At 44.2% G+C, this 27,815-nt stretch overlaps 1 protein-coding gene across 4 annotated transcripts in view; it reads left to right on the top strand.

Annotated features, from left to right (window-relative positions):
- The first annotated feature begins 1,763 nt into the window (after positions 1–1,763).
- The window catches only part of LOC127004636 (cell adhesion molecule DSCAM-like), a 53,969-nt gene continuing 27,917 nt past the window's right edge, over positions 1,764–27,815 (top strand). For 3 of the 4 annotated variants that reach the window (XM_050872683.1, XM_050872685.1, XM_050872686.1), the window contains exons 1-2: positions 1,764–1,860; positions 10,682–12,527. In XM_050872683.1, coding sequence (XP_050728640.1) covers positions 12,455–12,527 — 73 coding nt within the window. In that variant the 5' untranslated portion in view covers positions 1,764–1,860; positions 10,682–12,454. The remainder of the gene's footprint in view (positions 1,861–10,681; positions 12,528–27,815) is intronic. The other variant, XM_050872684.1, reaches the window with a different exon arrangement.

Consider the following 27,815-nt stretch of genomic DNA (forward strand, 5'->3'; position numbering starts at 1 on the left):
CTCGCCACGCCTCAACTCTACGCTACGATGCCACGCTTTTGATTACCTGAGAGGAGTAGAAGAACCTTGGTCCGTATTCTAAAAAAAATTCGGGGCCTACACACACGAACACACATATCGCATACGGGTTTAGTACGGGTTGTGTGGATTTCCATTGGTAGTTAGAGATTGACGAGTCTTCTGTGCCATGAACGTGAAAAACTGTCATTACGAACCCGACTAGTCTCCTTTTGTGGCCTTTGGAAATGTTTTTAGTGAGAACCGAAAACGTTTGAGAATGCGAGCCGAACTTATTACCCGCTCCTGCTGCTTCGCCTTCTGACTGCCTTGAACGAACCCGAACTTCCCTTTCTATTACTGCTGCCTTGCCTCATCATTACATTAAGGAGACCCACTACCCTTCCCTTACTGCCGCCTTGCCTCCTGACCACATAAAAGATCCTTGCTATTTTTTCATGGCTACTCTTTGCTGATCTTGCTTATCGTAAAATAATTTCACTACCCTTCCCTTACTGCCGTCTTGCCTCCGGACTACATAAAAGATCCTTGCTATTTTTTCATGCCTACTCTTTGCTAATCTTGCCCATCGTAAAAGAATCTCACTACCCTTCACTTACTACGGTCTTGCATCCTGACTAAGTAAAAGGCTCTCCTACCAACTCTTTGCTGACTTATCTCTTGCCTATCGTAGAAGAGCTCCACTATCTTCTTCATTACTGCTTTCTTGCCTCCTAATGACCGTAAGAGTATAACTACCTACTCCTTACCGTCTTTACTGATGCTCTGCTTTGACTACTTGCGAGCCTCACTACCCCGGTCTCGCCGCTTAGAAGGGCCTCATACACACCCTTTAACACTCTGCCTCATCACTGTATACCCGAAGAGACTTACTGACCTTCCCCTTACTGCTCTTCTGCTTCCTGACTGCCTTAAACGGGTCCCACTATCACCTCCTCGCCCAAGCAATGATGCCAAGTCCACGAGTCCCTCCTTGTAAGATTTTTCAAGCCTGGTTACGAGACACCGACTGTACCCACCCTTTGCCTCTCTCTGTGCCGCTCTGCTTCATAACTGTAACCTTAAAAAGAGACCTGCTACTCACTCCCTTACTCCCGCCTCATCTCCTGCTGCCCCATGCACTAACGGTCGGCTCGCCTCCTGCCCGTCACGCCCACTTGGTGCCCGACATTGCATTCTGCGCTGCGTCCCGCCCCTTTGATGACTTTTTGGGAGCAGCTGTTTCGCTTAGTGTTTTGATTTTTGTTTTCTGACGCGCGGACCAGACAGAGAGATGCACGTGGAAGGAAAACACTCATATTAGAGACACACAAACAGATACCTACGCACACATACAAATAAACAAAAGATAAGCATGTAAACTGACACAAACACATACATACATAGATACATACATACATACACATACAAACGCTCACAAAAGACAAGAAACAAACAAAGTATAAACCTATGTAAACAAGCAGATAAACAAAGGATACACAAACAATCTAACGTCTAACAAACACACACATACATAAACACACAGCACAAACACCCACAAAAGACAAGCACACACACACACACACACACACACACACACACACAAACACAAGCATCCGCAAGCACACTGAAATCCACCAAAAAACTCTTACGAAAATGCCCGCCGCGTCCGCATCCTCAGTCGCCTCGGTAAAACTGTGCACTAATTAGGCATCGACTTGGTGTTGGCCCCGAGCCGCCGTCCAGTGCCCTGCCTCGACCACCACCCGCCAGCCAGCCAGCCGCCGCCAGCCTCAGTGTGACTCGGGCCGTGGCGGAGGAAGGGTGTACGCACTGCCTTTCCAGCACCTTAGTGAACTCCTGGTCAGACACACCGAGAACTATACTTAGTCATTTTAAGGAATTATTTGCCTCTTCCGATTTTGTTGTATTGGATGTTGATAAGCGAATGGAAAAACGTTGGAATTATGACTTGGAAATGAGAGAAACAAAAAGAGTCGAGAGTTTAATGGAGTTTGAAGTGACTTGGAAGAAAATACCGGACGGGGCTTTATGGAAAAAAAAAGAGGACAAGCAATTTCCGCTAATGGCAATGCGCTGTTACCTCGCTTATAATACAATTAGGACGAGGCAGTGAGAGTAAATACTTCCGCCAGGAACGTAAATACCTGCTGAAGGAGAGCTGAAGAAGGACAAACTTGAGAGAAGGAGGAAGGAAAGTGAAGCAGGAGAAAACTTATATAGATTACATGAAAAGGAAAGAAACATATATACAACAATAGAAGGAAGAAAATATGGAAAAACGGGAAACAAGGAAGAGGAGTAAGTTATGAAAAGGTGAAAAGGGATGGATAAAAAGCAGAGGAAGCGATGCAGACTTATACTAGATTACGTGACTATGGAAAAGAGATACATGAATACAACAATGAAAGAAGGAAAATGAGGGAAAACAGGAAACAGGGAAGAGGAGTAAGTCAGGGAAAGGTGGAAAACGCGATAAGATAAAAAAAGGTAGGGAAGTATAAAAGGAAAAGAGAAGATGGAAAGGAGACACGCAAATACTACAATAAAAGAAGGAATATGAGGAAAAATGGTAACTAATGAAGAGGAGTAAGTCATGAAAAGGTAAAAATGTGAATGGGTAGTAAAAAGGTAGGGAAGGATAAAAGGAAAAGGAAGCTCATCGTACAGAGAAGGACTAATGAGGCTTAATTTACATTCTTTGGAAAGGAGGCGGGGACTGCGAGGTGATTTAATCGAAACTTTTAAGTGGGCTTCGGGGATTAATAAAGGAGATTTAGATAAAAAAAAAAAACTTGCACTGATATGTAAATGACGACGTAGCAGAAGGAATAATCGGATAAAATGAGGTTCAGGAGGGAGACAAGTAAAACGAAACTGGTTCACAGTGGACGAGTGGATAAAAATAAGAGGATAAGTAGCTGAAAGAAATACGACTTCCAACTTTAAATGGAGCGTACATATATTTAGTGTTGGGGAGGGAAGGAAGTTGGTCAATAAGCCATTAACAGAATATGCCATGTGGAAAATGTCGAGCCCTTTACTGTCTTCTCATGTTCTAATGTATCTTTGTGTAGCATAAGGGTAAACTAGGTAAATATATATATATAAAAAAATAGGTGAAAAAGAAAGAGGAGGAGGGGAGAGAGAGATAAGGAGAGAAATAAATAAAGATAAGATGATGAGAGAAAAAATTATAAAAGAATAAAAATGAAGAGATAGAGAAATCTAAAGAGGGAAACACGAGTGGAATGGATTAGATGAACACATAAAAGCGTGCAGAAAAACGAGAACGAGAACGAGAGAGAGAGAGAGAGAGAGAGAGAGAGAGCGCTGAGTGGAGGTTAGGCAGGCGTCGGATTTATCCATAACCGGAGTGAATAAAGACATAACTCCCACTTATAATCGGCCAGGCAGCGGCGGAGAGCTTTACTGGGTAGTGTTATCGCGAGAACGAGATTTATTCACGCGGATAAGGAGGAGGAGGAGGAAGAGGAGGAAGCCGAAAGTGTGTGTGATTGTGTTTGTGTGTGTGTGTGTGTGTGTGTGTGTGTGTGTGTGTGTGTGTGTGTGTGTGTGTGTGTGTGTGTGTGTGTGTGTGTGTGTGTGTGTGTGTGTGTGTGTGTGTGTGTGTGTGTTAGGAGGTGCACTCAATGACATGTAACTAAGGAAAGAACCGAGTAAATCTTTCTTTTTAGTATTAGTTTTGTTGTCATAATCTTTTCACGCGAGTTTTGAATGAGAGATTGAGAGACTGAAAGATAGATTGATAGATAGATAGATAGATAGAGTAAGGAAGAAAGAAAGAAAAGTGGAATAGGTTCACTGGTTAAGAAAAGGAAGCGGGTAGTTGAGGGGAAACAGAGCACGGAAAACGATGACTCTGGGATGGAAGGAAAATAAAAAGTGAGAGGAAGAAGAATTGGAAGAGGAAAGAGAGATTACGCAAATAATAGGAAAATGGAAACAGAGACTTCAAGGGGAAACTAGCACGAAAAATATGGGAACTGGAACGAAAGACACGAAAGAGAGGGAGATGAGAAACAGATGGTTGAAAGAAAGAGTTAAGGAAGGAGGGCGGGGGAAGATAGGAGAAGAAAGAAAATGGGAAAAATAGGTCAGAGGAAAAGATGGGTCACGGTGGGAGGAGAGCAATCGGGCGGTAGGTCATTAAAGAAAAGGTCAGAGAAGGCAGCGGATATAGAGAAGGAAGGAGAATGAAAGGAAAGGTCAATAGTAAAAGTTAACATGACTGTGGTAACGGAGACATGGTTGAAAATGAACAGCGAGAAAAGAATGAAAGACAAAAGTTAATCGATAAAGATGACATGCTTGTGGAAAGAGAGACAGGATTGATAATAAAGAACGAAGAAAGCAGAAAGAAAGAAGTTGATAGATATGGATGGCATGACTGTGATTAAGGAGACAAACTTGACAACGAAAAGAAGAAGGAAGAAGAATGAAAGAAAATGTGATACAGAGAACATAACTGTGGTAAGGAGAAACTGCTTTACAAATGAATGCGAAGGAAGAATGAAAGAAAAGTTAACAGATAAACATGACTGCGGAGAGACAAACGCGATAATGAAAGACGAATAAAGAAGAATGAAAGAAAACGTGATACAGCGAATATATACAAAGGAAAGGAGGAACTGCTTAGTAACGAATGGCAAAGAAAGAATGAATTAAAGAAAACGGTGATAGATAAAGCGAAAGCATGACTGCGGTAAAAGAGAACGGCCTGATAATGGAACCAAGGTCATAACGGTTTCCGAAATGAAGCTTAACAAAGGATGAAGAGAAAGAGATAAGAGAACTGATTATTGGAGGAGGGAGTAGTGGCAGAGGAGGAAGGAGGGGGGGAAAGAAAGCAAGGGGGGCTGGAGAAGATGATAGAGAAAGCCAATGGAAATCGATGAGGATAAAGAGAGGAATAAGATATAGAAGAAGGGCTTGGTAGTGGATGCTGAAGGGAAGGGAACGGAGGCACAGAGGAGGATTGAGAAGATGAGGGTGAGTTTGGTTATTGAAGAAGATGAACGGAAGGGAAGAGGAATAGAGAGAGATTTTGATGGATGGCGAAGGATATGAATCGAGGAAGAGAATATGGAAGAAGGGGACGGCAGCGGAGATGAAATAAGAGGAAAGGTGAATGAAAAGTATAGAGAGGAAGGAAATGGAAACGGGAAATGGAGGGAGATCAACAGAGGGGTAAAAATAAAAGGGTGAAGAGAAAGGATAAAGGAGAAGGAAATGGAAACAGAAATGGAGGGCGGTCAACAAAGAAAGAAAATAGGGAAGAAGGGTCTGAGTGGTACTGAGTGTAAAAAGGAGATTAAAGATGAAGGAAGAAGAAAGGGCAGAAGAAGATGGTTGTTGAAAATGACGAAGATGGGATGGGCATGAGGATAAAAAAAAAGGGATGAAAATAAAATAGAATAAGAAAGCCAAGCAAAGGGGAAGGTATTTGTGGAGAGGAGGATGACACTAGAAATGGAAATACAAAAGAGGAAGGAAAAAAGAGGATTCACGGTTGGTTTGGAAAGGGTCTGGGCGAGGCAGTGAGGGAGGAAGAGGATGAGACGGCAAGGAAAAGAGAGGTTGAGAGTTTAAGGGAAGACCAGGAAAGAAGTGGGTGGCGTGGACGAGGAGAGGAAAGAAGGAGGAAGGGATCACAGCGAAGGGTTGAAGGAGGAAAGAAGAATGGAGTAGTGTGGTGAGAGACGGGAAGAGAGAAGAGGTGATAGACAAGGGAATGGAAGGAAGAGGAGGGAATAAGGAAGGGAGAGAGATAAAAAGGAGACAGTTGTGAAAATGGAAGTAATGTAAAGGAAAAGAAAGAGGAATCATAACTAACTTGAAGAAGGGTAAAAGAAGGAATGAAAGGAGAAGAAATAGTGAGAAGGAGAAGAAAGAAGGAGGAGGAGAGGAGAGGAGAGTAGAGAAAACAAAGCAAGAGAGAGAGAGAGAGAGAGAGAGAGAGAGAGAGAGAGAGAGAGAGAGAGAGGCGCCAAATAATAAAAGAAGTATAAGTGGGTAAAAGCTCTGGAGAATTTGAATATCTTATTTTCCATTGGGTTTATTCCGCTTCGTTTCGCGTCCAATTGTCGGGCGACGATTCTTTTAAGTTCTGATGATTAATATTCAGAGTTAAGAGGAAAAAATACGCCTCCTTGTTTTCCTTAATGGCTTGGATGTATTTCTCATTATGATTCCTATTATTACTGCTACTATTACTACTACTACTCCTACTAGTACTATTATTACTACTTTTACTATTTATTTTCCTACCATCGCCAATTTTATGCAAGAGAGAAGTGTGATATCATTATTTTACTGTCTGTTTTTATTCTTCATTAATATCGTCATACTCTTTCTCACGATCTTAGTAATAGTCCTGAGGTATTACTATCATCCTCATCGTCATTATCATCATCAACATGCACATCTCACAAGCACAGCCATCACCATCATCGTCAGCACCATCACCATCGTCCTAGCAAGGGTCCAGTGGAGTGGCCTGCGTGCTTGGCTCCCATTCAGGCGTTGTGGCGGGAAGGTTACCAGAGAGCACGCCGCGCCCCTTTCACACCCAAGTTGCTATTCACAAGTCGAGAACAAGTTTGCTCTTGGGTCGAGGGGTCGAATTCTCGGTTTCCGGTGCAGTATGTTCACTAAATTCTCTGTTTATATCAGATTCGCAAATTAGCCATTCATTTCCCCATTAAGTGCATATCATTGGCTAGTTAACAAGCAAGCCACTGTCATTCCCTAACTCTGGCTGCATGAGTCTGGTGTTAGAAATGGTTAGCGTTCGTGAGATTGATACAGTGTATTCAAACGAAGTGTTTCTCTGCCGCTTGTCAAACTCCTCCTGATTGAATAAATGTTAATTTTAACCTATAGCAATAAGTTGAGGACACGACTCAGAAACGAACCGATGAGTGTAGGCATGGGTTATGCAAGTACTGACGCCCGGTGTGTTCAACTTGTCCATCACTGAAGCTACGGAGTAATGTAAATGTGCCAGGCTATGTCCGTAGAGTTTTACATGTCGCTACGCATATAACACTTTGCCCGTAACACACTTCTGTCTTGTAAACATAGGAAAGTGTGTGGCAGTCTGCTGGAAAACCTTCTGCTGATCAGTCTGCTGGTGTTATATATGGCAGCAGATGTGCTAAGACTTTGTGGAATTATAATACTGTTCAACAAGTGATCATACATAAAATGTTAACATATTATATTAACATTTTTTATATAATCAATTTCGACCAAACTGCCCATCTTGTATAAGAGGCGTCTTAAAGCAAATAATATAGATATATGTTACATGACAGTGTCAGTAACTGGCAAACTACCTCCATGAGAGCCAAAGGAACCTAAACAATCAGAAGAGCCGTAACAATCACTGCCACGGCATCAGAGGTACACGTCATTTGCATACATTATAATGAGGTTAACGAGGGCAAATTCAGTGATCATACCTATCAGCATACACCTCCACTATTATCTCCGGCTATTCCCTTAGCACACCATCTCAATCACCACTCACAACTTCATCAATATTCCCCTTACCCACCCATCCACACCGTCACCATTCCTCCCTTCCTGTCCTTCACCACAGTTTCCGCCTACAGTGTAAACAGAGGACAGTGCGAGGGCTGGAGCTAGACCTTCAGGAACCGACGAGGCTGCCACTGGATCTCCTAAATCCGTCAATAAGATACACGAAACTATATCCAAGTAGTGGTAGTATTAGTATTAGTAGTATTAGTAGCAGTAGCAGCAGCAGTAGTAGTAGTAGTAGTAGTAGTAGAAGTAGTAGTAGTAGTAGTAGTAGTAGTAGTAGTAGTAGTAGTAGTAGTAGTAGTAGTAGTAGTAGTAGTAGTAGTAGTAGTAGTAGTAGTAGTAGTAGTAGTAGTAGTAGTAGTAGTAGTAGTAGTAGTAGTAGTAGTAGTAGTAGTAGTAGTAGTAGTAGTAGTAGTAGTAGTAGTAGTAGTAGTAGTAGTAGTAGTAGTAGTAGTAGTGGTAGTAGTAGTAGTAGTAGTAGTAGTAATTAAGAGGCGAAGCAGTGAATAGTAGTATAAAGAGGAAGAGAACTAAGAGGAAAAAAAGGAAGTGGAGGAGAGTCCCATAAGTGCTACTAAAATACAGGATTAGAGTTTAGGAGATTAGTTTGAGAATTCCATTTAGTCGACGAAGCAGCGTTACCAAGTCAGAGCGTGCCTGCTCGGGGCGTGGAAATATTGTTATGGAGACGTGTCGTGTGTCGCAGTGTTCAGTTCTGAGGTGGATGGTGTAGTTTAGTGTTTGTTGGTTTGTGTGTGTATGTGTGTGTGTATGCTGTGATGAGCTTTTAGATGAAGAGTGTGTGATTGTTTCTTGGTTTATGTGTTTATGAGAGTGCATGTGGTGTGTGTGTTTTGGTACGAGTAGAAATGATATATGGAAGGTGTGAGCGAACGGAATGAGGAGTGCGGAAGATAAAATAAACCGTAGAGGGAATGTAAAAGTCAGCAAGGTGTGGAAGAGTGTGAATGCTGTGTGAGTGGCCGTGCGGAGTGTGAGTAAAGTGTTTGTGTGTGTGTTTGTGTGCGTGTGTGAGTATGTGTGTTTTAGGCAGCGTGGAGTATTAGAATTGATGGTGTGTGGCTGGCCGTGACGAGCGTGTGCGGACGAGTGGAGGTGAATGGGACTTGAAACTCACCACTACCACCACTAATACCGCAAGCATCATCAACGTCATCATCATCTTAACAATAGCCATTAGAATTTCCGTAACCACTTTCAACAATTAGCCGTTACATCAACTACTTCAACAACGGCAGCAGTCTGAGCAGACCCTATTACTGTGTCTGTGTGTGTTTGTGTGTGTGTGTGTGTGTGTGTGTGTGTGTGTGTGTGTGTGTGTGTGTGTGTGTGTGTGTGTGTGTGTGTGTGTGTGTGTGTGTGTGTTCTGTTTCGATGGCTCTTGCGCAACCCAGTCTACGTAACATGCAAATAAGGGCAGAGTGTTTATACCCCTACTTTGCATGTGACAGCCAGACTCTTCACCTCCCCCCCCCCCCCCATAGCCACCACCAAATCCCCCTACCCCCCTTCACCTCTGTCCTCCCAATAGCACCTCTAGGCCTACCCATACCACCTCTGCCTCCCCTTCTCTTCCTTTCCTTCCACTTCGCTCACAGGACCATGTTATACTATTTCTCCTTCACTCTATCTTCTACCCGAAACTACTACCACCACCACCACCACCACCACCACTACCGCTACTACCTCCCCTGCTCCCATAACCTTTACCTCCCTTCCCTCCTCTCCTTTCCTTCACAGCACCATTCCAAACTATCTAGACTCTACTCTTATCTTCTACCTGAAACTACTACCACCACCACCACTACCACCTACTACCACTCCCCTCCCTTACTGCACCACCATCCTTATCACCAATATCTTCCACTTTTTGCTCCATTCCCCACCCCACATATCACCAGCAGCAGCACATCCACTGCCTCCACTATGCACCACCACCACCACCACCACCACCACCACCACCACCGTTGCCTTATCCACCTCACCGCCACCACCGCCACAACCACCACCAATTCCAGCTTTCCCCTTCCCCTCTCACCCCTTTAAGATAATCCACGCTTAGCACCTCCACCACCACTCTTACCACACCTCCACCCCCCTCCACCACCAGCACCACCATCAGGAACTAGCCACCCAACTTCATCTGCCACAACCATAAAAAATAAATACTTTCGTCATTTCATTCACTGACGCCTAATATTTTTTTTCGTTTTATTTTAGTTGTTTTCATGTTTATTTTTTTTTCTCTTTTTCATTTCTAAAACATGAGGAAAACTTGTGTGCGAGCGAGAAACTGTCCGAACTATAACGTGAATATATATATATAAATAAAGAACATTCACGCAAAAATACAAACGCAAACTTGTGATTTACGATTTTAAAGGGACGGAGAGGGAAGAGGGAGAGGGTGGAAGGAAGGTGTAGGAGAGGAAGGATGGAAGGACGGAAGGGAGGGAAGAGAAGGTGTAGGAAGGAAGGAGGGAAAGAATCAACACCTCTATATAAAGGAAATGAAGTAGGAAATATAAAACAATGAACTCGGATTAAAACAAAAAGAAAAACAAAAGGCACGGAGAGAGAGATAAAGAGATGCATAAAGTTAAATAAATAATACAAAATAATTTCTAACTAAAACTAATAAAAAAGAAGGCAAGGAGATAAATGCACAAAGTTAGATTAATGATCCAATAAAATCAAATTAAAAAGAGAGAGAGAGAGAGAGAGAGAGAGAGAGAGAGAGAGAGAGAGAGAGAGAGAGAGAGAGAGAGAGAGAGAGAGAGAGAGAGAGAGAGAGAGAGAGAGAGAGAGAGAGAGAGAGAGGTTAAATGAATAAGTATGCGTGAAGACCAAGCGTTAATCCTCCGAGCACCGCCATTATTTTCACCAGGAGAAGGAGGAGGAGGAGGAGGACTAGTAATAAGGAGGATCTGGAGGAGGCGAAATAAGAAAGGTAAGAGGAGGAGGAGGACGAAGAGGAAGAGGAATAAGAAGTAAGAAGAGGAGAGGAGGACGAGTAAGAAAATTCATTAGGGTAATTATTTTTCCTTATGTTCTTTTTATTATTCATCAGCCGCAGCTCATAAGCCAAGGCGAATATATTGTGAAACTCTTGCGCTTACCACCTCTCGGAAGGACTGGCTGGAGGCGGCACGATACACACACGCAAAAACTCGGAGGAAAATAACAGTTAAATAAAAGGAAAATATCAACTGCAGAAATACGTGATAGAACGGTGAAGGGTTACATGACTCAAAGGAACATATAATAACAGAAAACATCACATAACAAAACAAAAAGGTAACAGAAGTGAATAGTTACAATGTCATGAAAGCAAGAGAGCGTGCGACAGAGGAAAGGAAAAGGACAAGCAAAGCTAAACACTGGAACAAAGTAAACATATAAACAATAATCATAAACAATAAAACAGAGGAAAGGTGAATAGCAACGTTGACCTGAGAGAGAAAATGAATACTAACAAAAAAGTAAAATCTCTGGAGGAAACAAGAGAAAGATATTAAACTGTTTTTAAATAGAAAAGGAAGTGAGGCTCGAGAAATGATGAGAAGTGAATGAAAAATAACACACACACACACACACACACACACACACACACACACACACACACACACACACACACACACACACACACAGCCCTGGACAGATGAATGAAGACTACACGGGCCCAGCCTTCAGGAGCACGAGGAGCCAAGAAGCAGAGCAGCTGTGCCCCTTGCGTTAGTGTTTGTCACGCGCTGGTGCGGCTCACACGCCTCCCCCCCACGGCTAGAGGTGCTTGGTGCCGGGGCCGACTATTGGTAAGGTACACAGGTCTCGCTACCGTTGCTGCTGCTGCTGAGTGAAGTGCTAAGCCAACAGTTGTTATAGCAGCAGTGAATAGCCGTTTCTAATTGTCCAGGCACTGACATGTCTACGCGAGGCCGTGAGACAACACAGGCGGGAGGATAACATGTGAGGGATGCAGCAAGACACAAGAATGCTGTGTTAATATACGACGCCAGGCTGGAGAGATAGCGGAGTGTGTTTGCCGAGGACTTCAGTGAGACGGAGCACACACACACACACACACACACACACCAGGCGTTGCACAGTTAAATGCACAACATATTTGGCCAACACGAGGAGTAGCAACATGACGTGACGGAGAGACACAGTCCACTTTGAATACACAAACACAACGCCTTGATGTCACATTCAAATATGTAGACATTTTTCTGATTAACATTAGCACATTTGCAACACACATTTACATACAAAATTAGAGGGATCAAAACGCAAAGGGCTTGTAGCAAAACTGGTGAAAAAAATTAGCAACATACACTAACAGAAAACGTTTTGACATAAATAACAATCATAAAAATCTACATATATACATAAGTTTATTTATGCATAAACGTTGCGGCAAGCTTCATATACACAAAGCATCAATAACGCACGTCTTGCAAAACACCGCGCAGAAAACAAAACATAGGAAAAAGAAATAAGGCGGAAAGGGAAAGTCACATAATACAAGAAAAGAGTAATTAAATCTAGAAGAGGAAAAATAAAAAGACATCAAAATGGAGGAAAGATAAGAGTAAAAAGAAGAGAAAAAAATATGAAAAGAGGATGAAAAAATAGTCGAGTCGATAGATAAACCGTAAAAAACAACGAGAAAACAACGAAGCAAGAGAAGGCACGGGAAAACAAGAGGAAGACAACCCCACATCCATTGAGCGCGCGAGCCGGAGAGAAAAAAATATAGCCAGCGAACCGCAGTGCGAGTGAACACCTGCGAGAATACCTGTCCAGCCACACCTCCACCACCACCACCACCACCACCGCCATGGCCCCCCCGCCGGTGTGGCATGTGGCTATCTGGTTCCTACTGGTGATGCTGATACACAGACCCGCAGGAGGTGAGTTTTGTGTGCTGTGTATTGTATTGCCCTGTGTTGTGCTGTGTTGTATTGGGATTGTGGTTTTGTGTGGAGGGTTGTAATAGAGGTTGATGTGGTGAGGTGCGGTGAGTGTGATGTGCTTTTTTATGATGTGTTGTGATGTACTGTGGTATGTTGTGGAAGGTTGAGTTGTCATGTCTTGTAGCCGTTTTCATACTAAAAATCATTATATATATACTTTTTTTACATATTATTCTTATACTTGGTTTGTGTGTCCGTGTGTCCGTGTGTGTGTGTGTGTGTGTGTGTGTGTGTGTGTGTGTGTGTGTGTGCCGCATTGTGTTGTATCCAGTTATTTACGTGTATATCCAACATTCTTTTTTTTTCTTCCATTACTGAATTCAATTACGGTGCGATTTCTTATTTCATTACTTTTACCACTGATGTTATTGCTGTTGTTATTATTGTCGATGTTAATACTGTTATTGTTGTTGATACTGATGATGTAATTCGTGTTTTCTTAATCCTTTCCCTGACACATGCTTGACTTTACTTATGATTTAAATTTTACCTTACATAACTCTCTCTCTCTCTCTCTCTCTCTCTCTCTCTCTCTCTCTCTCTCTCTCTCTCTCTCTCTCTCCCTTTCCTCCTCTTTTCACGTCACCTATTCAGTCACGCTCTCCCTCTCTCTCCCTCTCCCTCCCTCCCCCTCCTCTCACCTCCCGTTTATTTATATTTTCATTCTTTATATTGGTTCTATTTCTGTTCTTCTCATTGTTGTTGTTGCTCTTATTCTTGTTTGTTTGCTTTATTAGTGGTTCGTCTTTCTCCCGCTGCTTTGTTTGTTTTTACTGTTTGTTTCCTTTCCACTTTATTGCTTATTCTTGCCGCTTTTTTTAGATTCCACGTTTGTTTTCCTTGTTGACCTGTTTCTCTCTCTCTCTCTCTCTCTCTCTCTCTCTCTCTCTCTCTCTCTCCTTATCTATTCAGCGTGTTTTTAGGCCTCATCACAACAACGTATGCAAATGACCCACTACGTCTTATATTATGTAAAGGCTTTTCTATTTTTTTGGTTCGTGGCGACATTATTTACAGCGCCATTAAACGCGACAGCAAAAAAATAACGACCACAGGAACAACAATAATAATAAAAATAACAACAAAACGCTAAAACAATATAAAAAATGTAATGAAAAAGACGAGTGAGAGAATTCGTTTAAGGGAAAATTCAAATGGAAGTTAGTTACGTCATTAGACTAGAGAGAGAAAAAGAGAAAAAGAAATTAGAAGAATACAGCAATTATATATTCTACCCCTTCTCTCTCTCTCTCTCTCTCTCTCTCTCTCTCTCTCTCTCTCTCTCTCTCTCTCTCTCTCTCTCTCACCTACACCCACACTCATTATCAACAACGGTTAGGGTGAAAGCAGAAGGGAGGATAAGGGCGCGAGAGGAGACTTAAGAGGAGGAGGAGGAGGAGGAGGTTTAATAAAGGGGTTAGGAAAGAGGTTGCCCATAACTTCAAAGCACAAATATTAACCATTAAACGACCAACACTCCTCCTCCTCCTCCTCTTCCTCCTCCTCCTCCTCCTCCTCCTCCTCCTCTTCCTCCTCCTCCTCCTCCTCTTCCATTACACGGCCTAACAGGATCACACTCCCCTCCATTTTACAAGGCGGAGAAATGAACCGCCTAACTCGCCCCTATATAGAATCCATAGGCGATTAAACCCTTCAATTTATGGCGCAGTTCCCCCCTTGTCCTCACCCTCCCGTTTTCTTTATTAGTATTTTTATTTCCCTTCGGTTTTAGGCGTGGTATTAATTCCTGTCGGCGGGGGAAAGAGTTAGTGCCGGGATTACCATAAGAGAGAGAGAGAGAGAGAGAGAGAGAGAGAGAGAGAGAGATTTACCTGTCCCACCTTCACTGCTTCATTAAAACACCGGGGCAAGACAGAGCCATTACGAGCGCTTCGGCCTAATGGAGGCACTCAACGCGGAGAACCACACTCCTTTTTGAGGCGCCGGCAATGCTATCGACACCACGGATTACCTCTAGTGCTGGGGTGTGGCGGGTGGGGGGAAAGAGGAAGAGGAAAAAGAGGAGGAGGAAGAGGAGGAGGAGGCTGGGAGGTAAGAGAAATAAGGGCAGGAAAGGGGGCTAGAGGACGTATGGACTAGGAGGGGAGCACAGGTGGAAGGAACAATGGAGGTGGGGAGGAAGCAGAAACGGGGAAAAGGTAGGGGGAATAAGGAGAGGCTGAGGAGAAGTGTGGATAGAAAGTGGAAGAGAAGCAGGGATATGGTAGGTGGAAGGACGGAGGTTGGAGAGGAGAGGGGAAGGAGATGAGTCTGAGAGGGAAAGGGAAAGGAAAAGGGAAGCAGTGGAAATAATGTAGATAGGGTAAACAAATTGTGGTAGGAAGAGAGACTGGAAAGGAGGTTGAAGGGGGACGGCAGAGAGAAGAGAGTAGAGCAGGTAAGGGAAGACTGTAAGAAGAGGGGAGGCAGGAAGGGAGGCTGGAAGGGAGGGGGGTCGGTAGAAGAAGGTAGAGGAGTTGGGGGTCAGGCAGGACAGGGGGTAGGTGGGGGAAGGAATGCAAATGAGGGGAGATTGGAAGCAGGTGTCGTGGAGGGAGAAGCAGGAAGGGGACAGCAAGGAGGATGTGATCAAGTGGCGGGCAGGTGGGCGGGAGGAAACAGGTGGGGAGGAGGAGCAGGAGGGGGTGATGAGAGCAGGTGGAGGAGGAGGGAAGGGAGGGGATTGAGGGGGAAAGGAAGCTGGTGGAGGAGGAGGAAGAGGAGGAAACGGGAGGGGGAAATACAACCGCAAGAGGAGGTGGGAAAGAAAAAGGAAGGAACCAGAAAGGGGGAAAGACATGAAGAGGAAGAGGAGGAGAGGGAAGAGGGAGGAGGCAGGAAGGGGATAGACAACAGAAGGAAGAAGATAGAAAGGAAGGGAAAGGGGAGGAATAAGGAGAGGGAAAAACAACTGAAAAGGAGGAGGGAGAGGAAAGAGGAGGCACCATTAGAGTAAAAAACAACTGTAGGAGGAGGAGGAGGAAGGAAGGAGGAAACAAGAGGAGGAAAACTCAGGAAAGAGAAATGGAGCAGTAGGAGGGAGGAGGGAAGGGAAGAGGAAGAACCAGGAGGGGGGGGGAACGAGAGGGAGGAAGCAAGAGGAGGAAGAGGAGGAGAAGGAGGAGGGGGAAGAGCAGGTAAGAATCAGCTTAATGGACTGTTAGCGACACCTGGGCCTAAGCTGACCTCCGCAATGCTCCTCCCCACACCTGCCCCCCACGTCCCCCCAGCACCGCCCCCCCCTAATGCCAGCGCCCTGCCATCACCGGTATTATGAGTGCCATCACCACCATGATTACCTTGCATGAGTCGCAGGTAAACCCCCCCCCCCGCCGCCCCCCTGACACTCCCCCTCCCCTTCCCCTCCTCCCGCACTGCACACCACCAACCGCCCCCGCTGATGTAGTTTATGTATCTGATTTAATTCACTTATTCCTCCTCCCTTCTTCCTTTTCGTTCTCTCTTCCTTGTCCTCTTCTTCCTTGTCTTCTTTTATTTTCATCTATTTACTTTTCTTTGTTTCTTATTTTTCATTCTTCTTGTCTTTCTCATACTCTTTCATTCCATAAACTCCTCTTCCTCCTTTTTTTATTATTATTGCTCTTCCTCTTCTTCTTCCTTCTTCCTTCTTCTCCTCCTCCTCCTCCTCCTCCTCCTCCTCCTCCTCCTCCTCCTCCCCCCACTCCACCACGTTGAATTATTGCCCGGATCAAAGTCACACGCCGCTCGGATGAACATTCCCGCCATGTGTTGCTCGCCATTAGTGTGTCATGGCCCCCATTGTGCCGCCGACACCACCACCACCACCACCACCATCACTACATGCACTATTCCAGCAACCAACACCACTATCACCACCGCTGCTCACTTGACGCCCACTCCACCTCATATCATACGTACATCACTGCCAGCGCCACTCACTATCACCGCCACTATTGTGTTAGAGTAAGCAGCAATAACATCACTATAGCCACCGCCACTACCACCACCATCACCACCACCATAACCACTAACACTTCTACATACTCCCCTCTCTCTCTCTCTCACACACACACACACACACACACACACACACACACACTCACACACACACACACACACACGCATTCACGCCCACACACACTAATTTATCAGTCAATAACGAAGTAGAACAAAACGAACAACGACAGCAACAAACGCAATGATAATGAAAAACAACACAGTGATAATCTATAAATAAGACCGAGCTTTTAATTACTGACCGAATTGAACACACTCTCTCTCTCTCTCTCTCTCTCTCTCTCTCTCTCTCTCTCTCTCTCTCTCTCCCTCTCTGAGAGAGAGAGAGAGAGAGAGAGAGAGAGAGAGAGAGAGAGAGAGAGAGAGAGAGAGAGAGAGAGAGAGAGAGAGAGAGAGAGAGAGAGAGAGAGAGAGTAAAATATTGAGAAGGAGGAGGAGGAGGAGGAGGAGGAGGAGGAAGAAGAAGAAAAGGGACTTAGTATCTTCAGTCTCTCTCTCTCTTTCTTTACAAGTTTACACATATGATATCCGGGTACTTCATCTCTCTCTCTCTCTCTCAGTTCATATTAATGTCTTAAGTGAATTACCTTTAGAAACCTCCACGAATGTTTTGATTACACCTGGTCTTCCCTTTCTCTCCTCCGGCTTCCCTCCTTTCCTCCAGTCGTCTCTCAAAGCCCTTTTTCCCTCCTTAACAAAGAAAACGGATGGCCACGTTTTCTACGCTAACAGGCTCTAACGACTTCCCGTTTTCACTCGCATTCACTTTTTGCTCCGGCTCATGTGGAGTTAAGAGCTTAATCTGATCTAATTTCTCCTGACAAGAATTACGGGGATCTTTTTTTCATTAACTCTTTTTTTCTCTCTCGTCATTTTTTTTCTTTGTTTTTTGTTTCGTCAAATTTTCGTCTAATCTAATTTCTTCTGACAAGGATTACGGAGATTTTTTTTTTCATTCACTTTTTCTCTTTTTTCTTTCATTATCATCTTTTTTTTTCTTCGTTATTTGTTTCGTCAAAATTTTCCTCTGACACGTATTTCTATGATCTTTTTTTCACTAACTTTTTTTGTTCTTTCTCTCTCACGATCATCATCCTCATCTTTTCATCATCAACATCATCATTTTTTTTCATTCGTCTGTTTCGTCTAATTTCTCCTCTGACAAATATTTCGGAGATCTTTTTTTCACTCACTTCCTCTCTTTCTCTTTCTTTCATCATCATCACCATCATCCCCATCCTCCTCATCTCCCTCATCTTCTCTTCTTTTTTCTTCCTCGTTTTTTTTGCGTCGTTTTTCTATGCATCCTACGCGACATATTCTGTTTCGCATTCGCTCCTTTGATGTCTTCTTCTGCTTCCTCTTCCACGGTCTTTTCCTCTTCTTTGTGATGATATTTTCGCTGTCTTCGCTTCGCTTCGTGGCTCGCGTGTTTCTTTTCAAGGCTGGGTCTCTTTCTCTCCTTCTTTCATCTTGCTTTCACTTGTATTCTTTTTCATTTTCTTTCATCTTTTTCTTGCATTTTTCTTACATTTATTTATTCAATCCTCTGCTCTTTCTTAATGTCTGTCTGTCTGTATCTCTGCCTGTCTCTCAATGTCTGCTTGCCTGTCTATCTCTCTGTATGCATTCTCCCTCTTCCTCTCCCTCTCCCTCTCCCTCTCCCTCTCTCTCTCTCTCTCTCTCTCTCTCTCTCTCAGCGGTGAATGGAATGATAATTAAAAGTGTTCAGGTTCCGGCAAGTCTTCGCGAGATGGCTTCCAGGAAAGTGTTTCAGCGGTAGGGAAGGCGTGGAAGGGGAGCATAGGAGAAGGGAAAGGATGGTATAAAGAGGAATATATGAGTAAATGGATAAATGATTGAATAGAGAAGTAATGGCGATGATACTGATGACTAGAAATGAACAGAAAACGAGAATAGGTAATTACGATGACGAATGTTAAAATGAAGGTATAGAATGATAATACAATAAAGATGAAAAGGAAGAAAAGGAGATTAATGATAAGGAAGAAAATTAATGATAATAATAAGAAGAAGAAAAATCAAAGAGTGAAGGAAGAAAAGAAAAAGAATAATAATATGAAGAAAAATCGAACAAGCATAAGTAAAGGAAAGGAGAAAGCAAAAGTAGAGTAACGTATAAGAGAAAATAAAGGTACAGATAAAACACAAGATCATTCATTCTGTAAATCATGAGAACACACACACACACACACACACACACACACACACACACACACACACACACACACACACACACACACACACACACACACACACACACACTGGACAGATGTGAAGAGCTTAGGGAGTCGAGGCTGCAAACGGTCGCTTCACTAACTCTTAAACTACCTCACGTCCTGCCTTCCTTGTGTGAGCGGGTGCAGGAGGGGGTTGTGTTAGGTCTTAGGTTCACGCTACGGTACACTTATCTTCTGCTTCTGGCGCCCTTTGATAACGAATGTGTCTGTAGTTATGTCTTTCTTCCCATCTCTTATTCTGTTTTTAGTGTAGGTTTAACGATGTGTGATAAGGGGGTTGAAGTCTTTTGTTTTAGTTTCTCTCTTTTGTTTCTTCCTATGTTTATTTCTCCTCTTCTCTTCTCTTCTCTTCTCTCTCTCTCTCTTCCCCCAGCTATCTTTCCATCAATAAAAAATACTATCCCAAAAGTTCTCCGGGCGTCAGATGGGTAAGCTCCTGTGACTGACACCACGTAAATTATTCCCACTTTTCTTTCCTCAGTCAGACAGTTCTCGTTCACATCATTACTGCCTCTCTTGCTCTTGTTTCCCTGTCGTAAATTTTCATCGCTTCACGCCTCGCACACCAAGGGACAGTTTAGAATCACGAGTCCCTCCCTGCCCTGTATTATCGCTCAAGGCTCGAGTGTCATTTCTTTGCCTTACGCCAGTTCGTTGTATTTTTAGATCCACACAATCTTTACTCCCCCTGTATTTTATTTAATACTGTCGTTCTCAATCCCTTTACCCAGCACACACCGAGAGATACAGGCTTCAAACATGTATAACTCTTAATCTGCATCCATGACTCACGACCCCGAAGTGCTTAGCATAAATAACATCATCAGACAAGCAACACAACTTTACGGATCCCTGATAACTGACAATAAAGCGCCACTTTTGTGTTGGTAATACTGCTGTGATCAGGACGATTTATCTTTGCACGATCAGCATTATATGACACTACATATCCCATTTAATATATTTCGGACACGTCATTTCGGACACGTCATGAAAAATCTCTTTACGATGCCTATAATATTATGGTGTACATTTCTCTTGGTAATGCAGCTATGATATTGCCTTTTCTGGCATTTCAAGAGTATCAACGGCTATATTTCATTAATAATTCCATCGATAAATATAGAACGTATTCATAAAACGAAGCAGCAGCAGAAATAGCAGCACCGCGACAGCACACAGAAATACAGCAAAAGACAGGCACAGAGATGTAGGTCCTGAAACTGAGACTTAGGGCGGCAGGTTACATAGTTTCTCTCTGCGTTAAATACAAAGCACAGTCGTTTTCCACTAAGTTACACACACACACACACACACACACACACACACACACACACACACACACACACAGGGATGGCTGCCAACACACACACTCGTATAGTAATGACACCTGATACTTTAGCTGAACGCGAATAATTGGCACACGCATTTTACATTCGAGGTTACTTTTTCCCATACGAATATAATTACTTGCATCTGACACCGGCGAATTAAATTTCATCATTAATGTTACTGAATCTGCGTGTATCGAGTGTTTTTTCGCTATTTTTTGCTCATCATTTTGGACAGGATTAGAAATAAGAAAGAAAGCCAGATTAGACGGATCGGAGTGGAGGAATGGAGACTGTGATGGTTTCGACAAGTGGAGAAGAGAAATGTGGAGTGTTTCAGGGGAGGATGCTGGAGTTGGAACGCCAGGCCAGTGGAAAAGTGGAAGGCCAAAGAGAAGGTGTATGGATGTATTGAAGGTGGATATGTATAGAGTTGGAGACGCAGAAAGAGACACAGAAGACAGGAAGAAGTGGAAACAGCTGATCCGCAGTGGCGACATCTAACGGGAAGAGCAGTAAGTGGAAATTTGCCGGGGTGCGTTGAGATGAGTGCTGTTTGTTGTTATCATCTTTGCTAGTCGATGATTCTCTTCCTCTCCGTGTTGGCTATATTCACCAATTCGTACGCATCATTCCATTTAGTACATATTTATCTACTTCTCTCCACCCTGAAACACACGCACGGACACTCACACACCCACAAACTCATCCACCAACCCACACCCACCCACACCCACACCCACACCCACTTTAACACGTGCCGGTATCATAATTCACTGGCCGGAAGTATTTACACTCTCCTCTGAGTCCTAAAATTTCGAATATGTTTCCCCTATTTAATTATTATCTCTGAAATCATGACAAATACTCTCTAATGTTATGGGGCAACAGTGTAGATGTGTGTATGAGCGTGTGCGGCGCTAACACACACACACACACACACACACACACACACACACACACACACACACACACACACACACACACACACACACACACAGCAGTCATGTAACCCAACCCGGCAGTCTCAACTCTTCCCACCATTCCTTTCTTGACATGAGCCGCGGGGAAGCACGCATTTCGGCCCCAAGTGAAGTGACCTGGTTTCCCTTGATCTTGCATTTAATTAAAGGTCTGGTAAGCGGGGGAGGAGCGCCGCGGGGCTGCCACACGCGGGCGACATTGTTAAAAGGCTTGACATTACTCCTGCCTGCTCCTGCCTCCCCTTAGCGCCAGACTGACACGCCGCGACAATGGTTTTGCCGACGTGGAAGTATTTGTGCAACGCGCCGACGCAACGAAGCCAGGAAGCGACGTTTTGTAATTCTTGTGGATGGATGTGATTTTCGCTTGTTTCTTTCTTTCTCTTTCTTTTACTTTCTATTTTTACCACTGCGTTTGTCCCCGGTTGGGCTGCTTGCTTGGCTTGGGAAATGTAACCAGTTTAAACCAAGACTTCTTCCTTGGTGATTTAAAGGGTCAGGAAGGATGAGAAGAAATGGATAGTGTCTCTTTCCTCCTTTATGTAGCCGTCTTTTCTCTCCTTCCATTTTTAAGCCGTAGTAAATGGGTGAAAGAAGGAAGTCTTGGTCTGTTAGTAAACTTTTTTTGTCTTCTGTGTTCTAATGCGAATGTTGGAATACGAGGGAAGAGTTTGAAGGTACACGAGCAACTGATAACACACAGGGAGTTAGAAAAAAACCGGATGCTAATGGGGGGCATACGGCAGGGGGGGCATCGCTTCACTCACTCCAGACGCCCCCCCCCTTCCACCCCAATAGTACGTGAATATAGATGACAGACGAGGAATCGCTTAAAATAGAAGTATGAAGTGTACGAACTCATGCATGAATTCATTAAAGCGCCGCACACACTCATACACACATCTACATTGTTGCCCCATGACGTTAAAGAGTATTTGTCATAATATCAAAGGGATTAATTAATAGGGCTGAGTGAGCAGCGGCTGGACTCTGCTATCACGACACACACACACACACACACACACACGAGGCCTCCCGCGAGATTTGAAATGTGACGCCCCGCGGTTTCCTTGATGCAATAGCCTTCTTGTGTGTGTGTGTGTGTGTGTGTGGAGGGGGGGAGGGGGGCGGTGTGTGGGTGTGGGTGTGGGTGTGTGTGTGTGTGTGTGTGTGTGTGTGTGTGTGTGTGTGTGTGTGTGTGTGTGTGTGTGTGTGTGTGTGTGTGTGTGTGTGTGTGTGTGAGGGGGGGGTGTGTGTGTGTGTGTGTGTGTGTGTGTGTGTGTGTGTGTGTGTGTGTGTGTGTGAGAGACGACTGACGACATCCGTTTGTGTTTGCTTGCCATTAGCGGGGACTTCTTTCCTTTCTCCTTGCCGTTACTGTAACCTGTTCTCCTCACATTCCCCCTTTTCATTTTCTCTCCCTCCCTTCCTCCCATTTATACTCTCACTCCGTGCCACCCTTTCATTCTCTGCTTCTCCCTCCCATTCATTCATCAGCAGTCAGGTGGATAGACAGGTAGGTAGGTAGGTAGGTAGTGTGCTCGTAGGTGGGTGGCTATAAAGGATGATAGCTATGTATATAAAAACTATGCTTGCCTCCCACACTTATCTTCCCCTTCCCTCTCTTTCCTTCCTTCTGGCCATTCTCTACATAGTTAGTGGGTAGACAGGTAGGCAGGTCGGTAGGTATGCAGTCAGCTATATATACAAGCACTCTGGTCATCTCTAACTGCACTCACCTATCCTCTCCCTCTCCCTCTCCCTTTCTCCCTCCCACCCATGTACTCTCACTTCCTCACGTCCCTTTCCCGCTCCGTCCCGGCCATTCCTCAACGCAGTCACGTGTCCGGGCTGTCGACGTTATTACACATCTACTATTGGCTCTCGAGTGGACGTGAAGGACCAATACGCGCCCGTTATTGCTGGGCGCGGCGGAGGCGGCTCACACGCGCTGCTCCGATGTCGCCAGCTGCCTCTTGCTGGGAAAGCCGACCTGGAGTATGACTGGATTTGGTGCCTATCTTCCCCTTTTCCAGTCCAGTTCAACGGGGTGGTTTTACAGGTTTTCTTTTTTCTTCCTTTTCCTGGCCTAACTTTTTTTTTATTGCTCGGGTCGCTGGTGAGTTTGTTATATCGATTTTTTTTGTTTTTTCTTCGTCAAACTGAATGGGTGGTATGACAAATCTATCTTTTTGCTTCATTTTTTTATGTTTTTAGTTATTTTCTTCCTTTCCCATGCCCGGCGGAATGACATTTTTTTTCTTTCTTTTTCCCTCCCTTTTCTAGGTTCATAGTTCTTTTCTTTCTTTACCAAATCCAAATGAGTGGGGCAGTATGACATTCTTCCTCTTTTCTATCTTTTACAAATCCAACTGAGAAAAATGGCTTGACAGAGTTTTCTTATTTTCTTCCTTTCCCATCGTCCAACCGAATACTGGTATGACAGATTGTAGTTTCATTCTTCCTTTCCAAAGTCCAACTGAATGAGGTGGTTTAACTTTTGTTTCGTCACCAAAAAGTAGAGTTGCTGTATCGTGTAAATTTTCCTTATTCTTCTTTCATGTATATTTCCTTGTGGCATTTTCCTTTCCTGTCCTTTTAGGTTCAATCGTGTATGTGATTTAATTATTTCTTGGGTGGACCTCCATTGGGTTTTCTGTACAAGCGTTTTTCTTATTTTTTATTGTTTTTTTTTTTCTTGGTGTGTGTGTGTGTGGGGGGGGGGGGGACGGGCTTCTGCGTTCATATTTTCAACGCTTCCAATGTCGATGCCTCACACTGACCCTCTTGTTTTTCCTCGAATTATTATTTATTTTTTGAGGGAGGGGGCGATGGCCGAGTCACTTCCCCTTGTTAATTTTTCCACGGCCGGCTTCCTTGAATTTCCCGTTTCCTTTTTCACTTTTTTTCCTCGCCATCTCACTGTCACATCCAACGATATTCAGTTTTCATATAGTATTTTTTTATGTATTCGAAAAGCTTTCTCTCTCTCTGACATTTTTTTTTTCAGTAGATGTTTTCTCTCTCTCTCTCTCTCTCTCTCTCTCTCTCTCTTTTTTTCTCTCTTTCATCTTCCCCCCTTCTCTTTCCATCTTTCTGTCACTCTTTCTTCCTGTCTATCCTTCTTTGTCTTTTTTACCTCTCTCTCTCTCTCTCTCTCTCTCTCTCTCTCTCTCTCTCTCTCTCTCTCTCTCTCTCTCTCTCTCTCTCTCTCTCTCTCTCTCTCTCTCTCTCTCTCTCTCTCTCTCTCTCTCTCTCTCTCTCTCTCTCTCCTCTCTCTCTCCTCACCCGCGTCCTTAGTCACTGTCCAGAGCCTCCTTCCCTCCCTCCTTCCTCCTTCCGTCCCTACTTCTCCTCCTCATCTCCTTCCTCTTTCCCTCTTACTTCTTTACTTTCTTTTCTCGGTCACAACGTAAGCTTCTTCTTCCTCTCCTTTTTCTTGTTTCAGTTCTCTTTTTTTATCTTTTTCTTTTTCTTGCTCTTAGTTACAGGTTTAGTATATTATGCTTCTTTTATTTGATGTTGCTCTAAGGTTCTATCTCCCTGTCTCTGTTCCTTCTTCCAGCTTCCAATATTTTCTCTGTCTCTCTCTCTCTCTCTCTCTCTCTCTCTCTCTCTCTCTCTCTCTCTCTCTCTCTCTCTCTCTCTCTCTCTCTCTCTCTCTCTCTCTCTCTCTCTCTCTCTCTCTCTCTCTCTCTCTCTCTCTCTCTCTCTCTCTTTCCTGGTTATGTTTTTTTTTTTTCACTTTCTTCCCTCTGAGCAAAACGGCCTCTCTCTTTTCGTTTTGGGTAATGCAAAGGTTCCTCCTCCTCCTCCCTTCCTTCCTTTATCATTCTTACCCATCTTCTCTCCATTTTTCCTCGCGTTACCGACTCTGCCTGTTTCTTTCTCCTTAATTCCTTCCTTCCTTCCTTCTCTCCTTTCCCTTCTTTTCCGTCCTCTCCTTCCCTTCCTACAAACTAACCATCATCTGTCCATTTTTCCTTGTCTTACCGCATTTGCCTGTTTATTTCTTAGTTTCTTCCTTTCCTCCTTCCTTCTCTCCTTTCCCTTCTTCTCTGACCTCCCTCTTCCCTTCATCCTTACTACCCATTTTCTCTCCATTCTCCCTCGTGCTTCCGTCTTTACCTGTTTCTTTCGTCTCAGATCCTTCCTTCCTTCCTTCTTTCTTTCGTATCATCTCCCCCTCCTCTTCCTCTTCCCCCCTTTCATCCCTACTACATATTTTCTCTCCATTCTCCCTCGAGTTACCGCCTGTGCCTGTTTCTTCTTCCTTCTTTCCTTCCTTCCTTCCCTCTCTCCTACCCCTCCTCCTCTTCCTTCCCTTCATCCTTACTACCTACCTTCTCTCAATTTTTCCTGGCGTGTGTTTTGCTTTATTCTTTGTTCCTTCCTTCCTTCTCCCCTCCTCCTACTGCCTCCGCCTCGTCTCTTCTTTCCCCTAATCACAGTTCAGCCTTTCTCTCCTTACCTCCTTTCCTTCCTCGTTCCCCAGGCACAGCTTCAAACTCTCTCCCGTTCTTCTCCTTCCTTACCTCCTCCTCCTCCCCCCGTTCGCTCCATCGCATAATCCTTGCCGAAAAAAAGAAAAAGGAGGAGGAGGAGGGGGATGAAGGAGGGAGAGAGGGGTAGGGGGGGGTAGGGAAGGGTTATGGCTCCCCCGTAACTACCCTTCCGGCTTAACTCTGCACATCCCCGAAAATGGATCCTCTAATTCTTGTTCCTACGAGCTGTTTTTTTTTCCCTTAAGATTCTAATCCAGGAGGTTCTTTCCACACCGTTACGTTTTCCAGGTTCGGGGAAGGACCTCTTAGTCTCCCGCCCACGACAGAACGATTTTAGCAAGGTGGGTTTGGGTAGTCTTACTGGATTTTGGGTTCGCGTCGTTGTCGTTTTCTGGTTGGTTTTGTGATGGGGAGGGGTTTGCTGGGAGGGGAGAGCCAGGGGGGTGGTCGGGGAGGGGATAGGGATGGTAGGAAGAAGGGAGGGCTGTAGGGGATAGGGCGGGGTGTCTCTCGATGTGGGTCAGAAAGAATGTTTGCTCGTTTGGTTTGATGCATTTTTTTTACAACAAAGGAGACAGCTCAAGGGCACACAAAAAAAGGAAACAATAATAATAAAAAAAAGCCCGCTACTCGCTGCTCCTAAAGTGTGTGTGGTTGTGTGTGTTTGGGTGTTGGTGTTGGTGGTCAAAACGGCAGAAAACACTTGGGGTAGGCTCATGTCCTGTCCGGTAGAATGATGCAAACTAATGACACATAAAGGTGATGATGATGATTGACACATATTATCATTACACTCACTAACACACTCACTCACGCTCACACACTCTCATTCTCTCCCTCTCTCTCTAATCAGTGTCTTATCCAGCAGCTATCTCTTGGCCTGTCGTCACTACCAACTCTTCCACATGTCCTTCTTCCTTTATTTCCTACCCAATCTCCTTTGTCCTAACTCACTATCCTCATTTTCTCTGATCTCCTGTTACGAAATTAAAGAGCTTGGTGGGATGGGGGAGGTCAGGGAGGGGGATGGGGTCGAGGGTTGTGTGGGGTTCATGGATGGGGTGGAGTGTGATATGGTGTGGTGAAGTGTTATGAGGAGTGGTGGATGTGGTGGTGGTGTGGTGTGGATGAGGTGGTGGGGGTATAGTGGAGGGGAAGGATGGGTATGGGTGAGGTGGGATTTATCGATATAGTGAGGAGGAGTTGGGTGAATGTGGGGATATGTAAAGGTGGATGAGGGTAATGTATAGAGGTGAATGTGGATGAAGGTAATGTATAAAAGTGGATGGGGGTCATGTATAGAGGTGGATGGGGGTCATTTATATAGGTGGATGAATGCAATGTATAGATGTGGATGAGGATGATGTAAGACTATCTGGAGTTCCATCCGTCCCCCGCCTCACCCTCCTTCCGTTCCACCCCGAGGCTACGGAGTCCACAACAAGAGTATCAAAAACAAATCCAAAGAAAACGTGATTAGGAGTCTTACGGGGGACGTTTTATTTTTCTTCGATATCTCAACCTTCGCCAGACGTGCCTCGAGCCTCGCAGTCCTTTTAGCTGGACGAGAAGGGAAGGAAAATGATACACGACGCAAGTGGGTTTTTGAGTCTCTTGTACCAGCACGCGAGACGAAGATGCGTAGATTCTGTCGTGTTCTTAATGTGAGGATGTGTCGTACGAACATATACACGACGCAAGTGGGTTTTTGAGTCTCTTGTACCAGCACGCGAGACGAAGATGCGTAGATTCTGTCGTGTTCTTAATGTGAGGATGTGTCGTACGAACAAATACACGACGCTAGTGGGTTTTTGAGTCTCTTGTACCGACACGCGAGACGAAGATGCGTAGATTCTGTCGTGTTCTGAATGTAAGGATGTATCGTACGAACATATACACGACGCTAGTGGGTTTTTGAGTCTCTTGTACCGACACCCGAGACGAAGATGCGTAGATTCTGTCGTGTTCTTAATGTGAGGAGGTTTCGTACGGACATAAGAGCATAATAACAAGGAATCTCGTGCGAACCTCATCTATATCTTGTAATAGTATATAGACTTACTGCTTTATATTAAACGTTGACAATGGTGAAGTTTATTAATATTATCATAATCATCATTATTATTATCATCATTATTGTAGACAT

Source organism: Eriocheir sinensis, chromosome 28 (genome assembly GCF_024679095.1).
Source record: "Eriocheir sinensis breed Jianghai 21 chromosome 28, ASM2467909v1, whole genome shotgun sequence".
NCBI lineage: Eukaryota > Metazoa > Arthropoda > Malacostraca > Decapoda > Varunidae > Eriocheir > Eriocheir sinensis.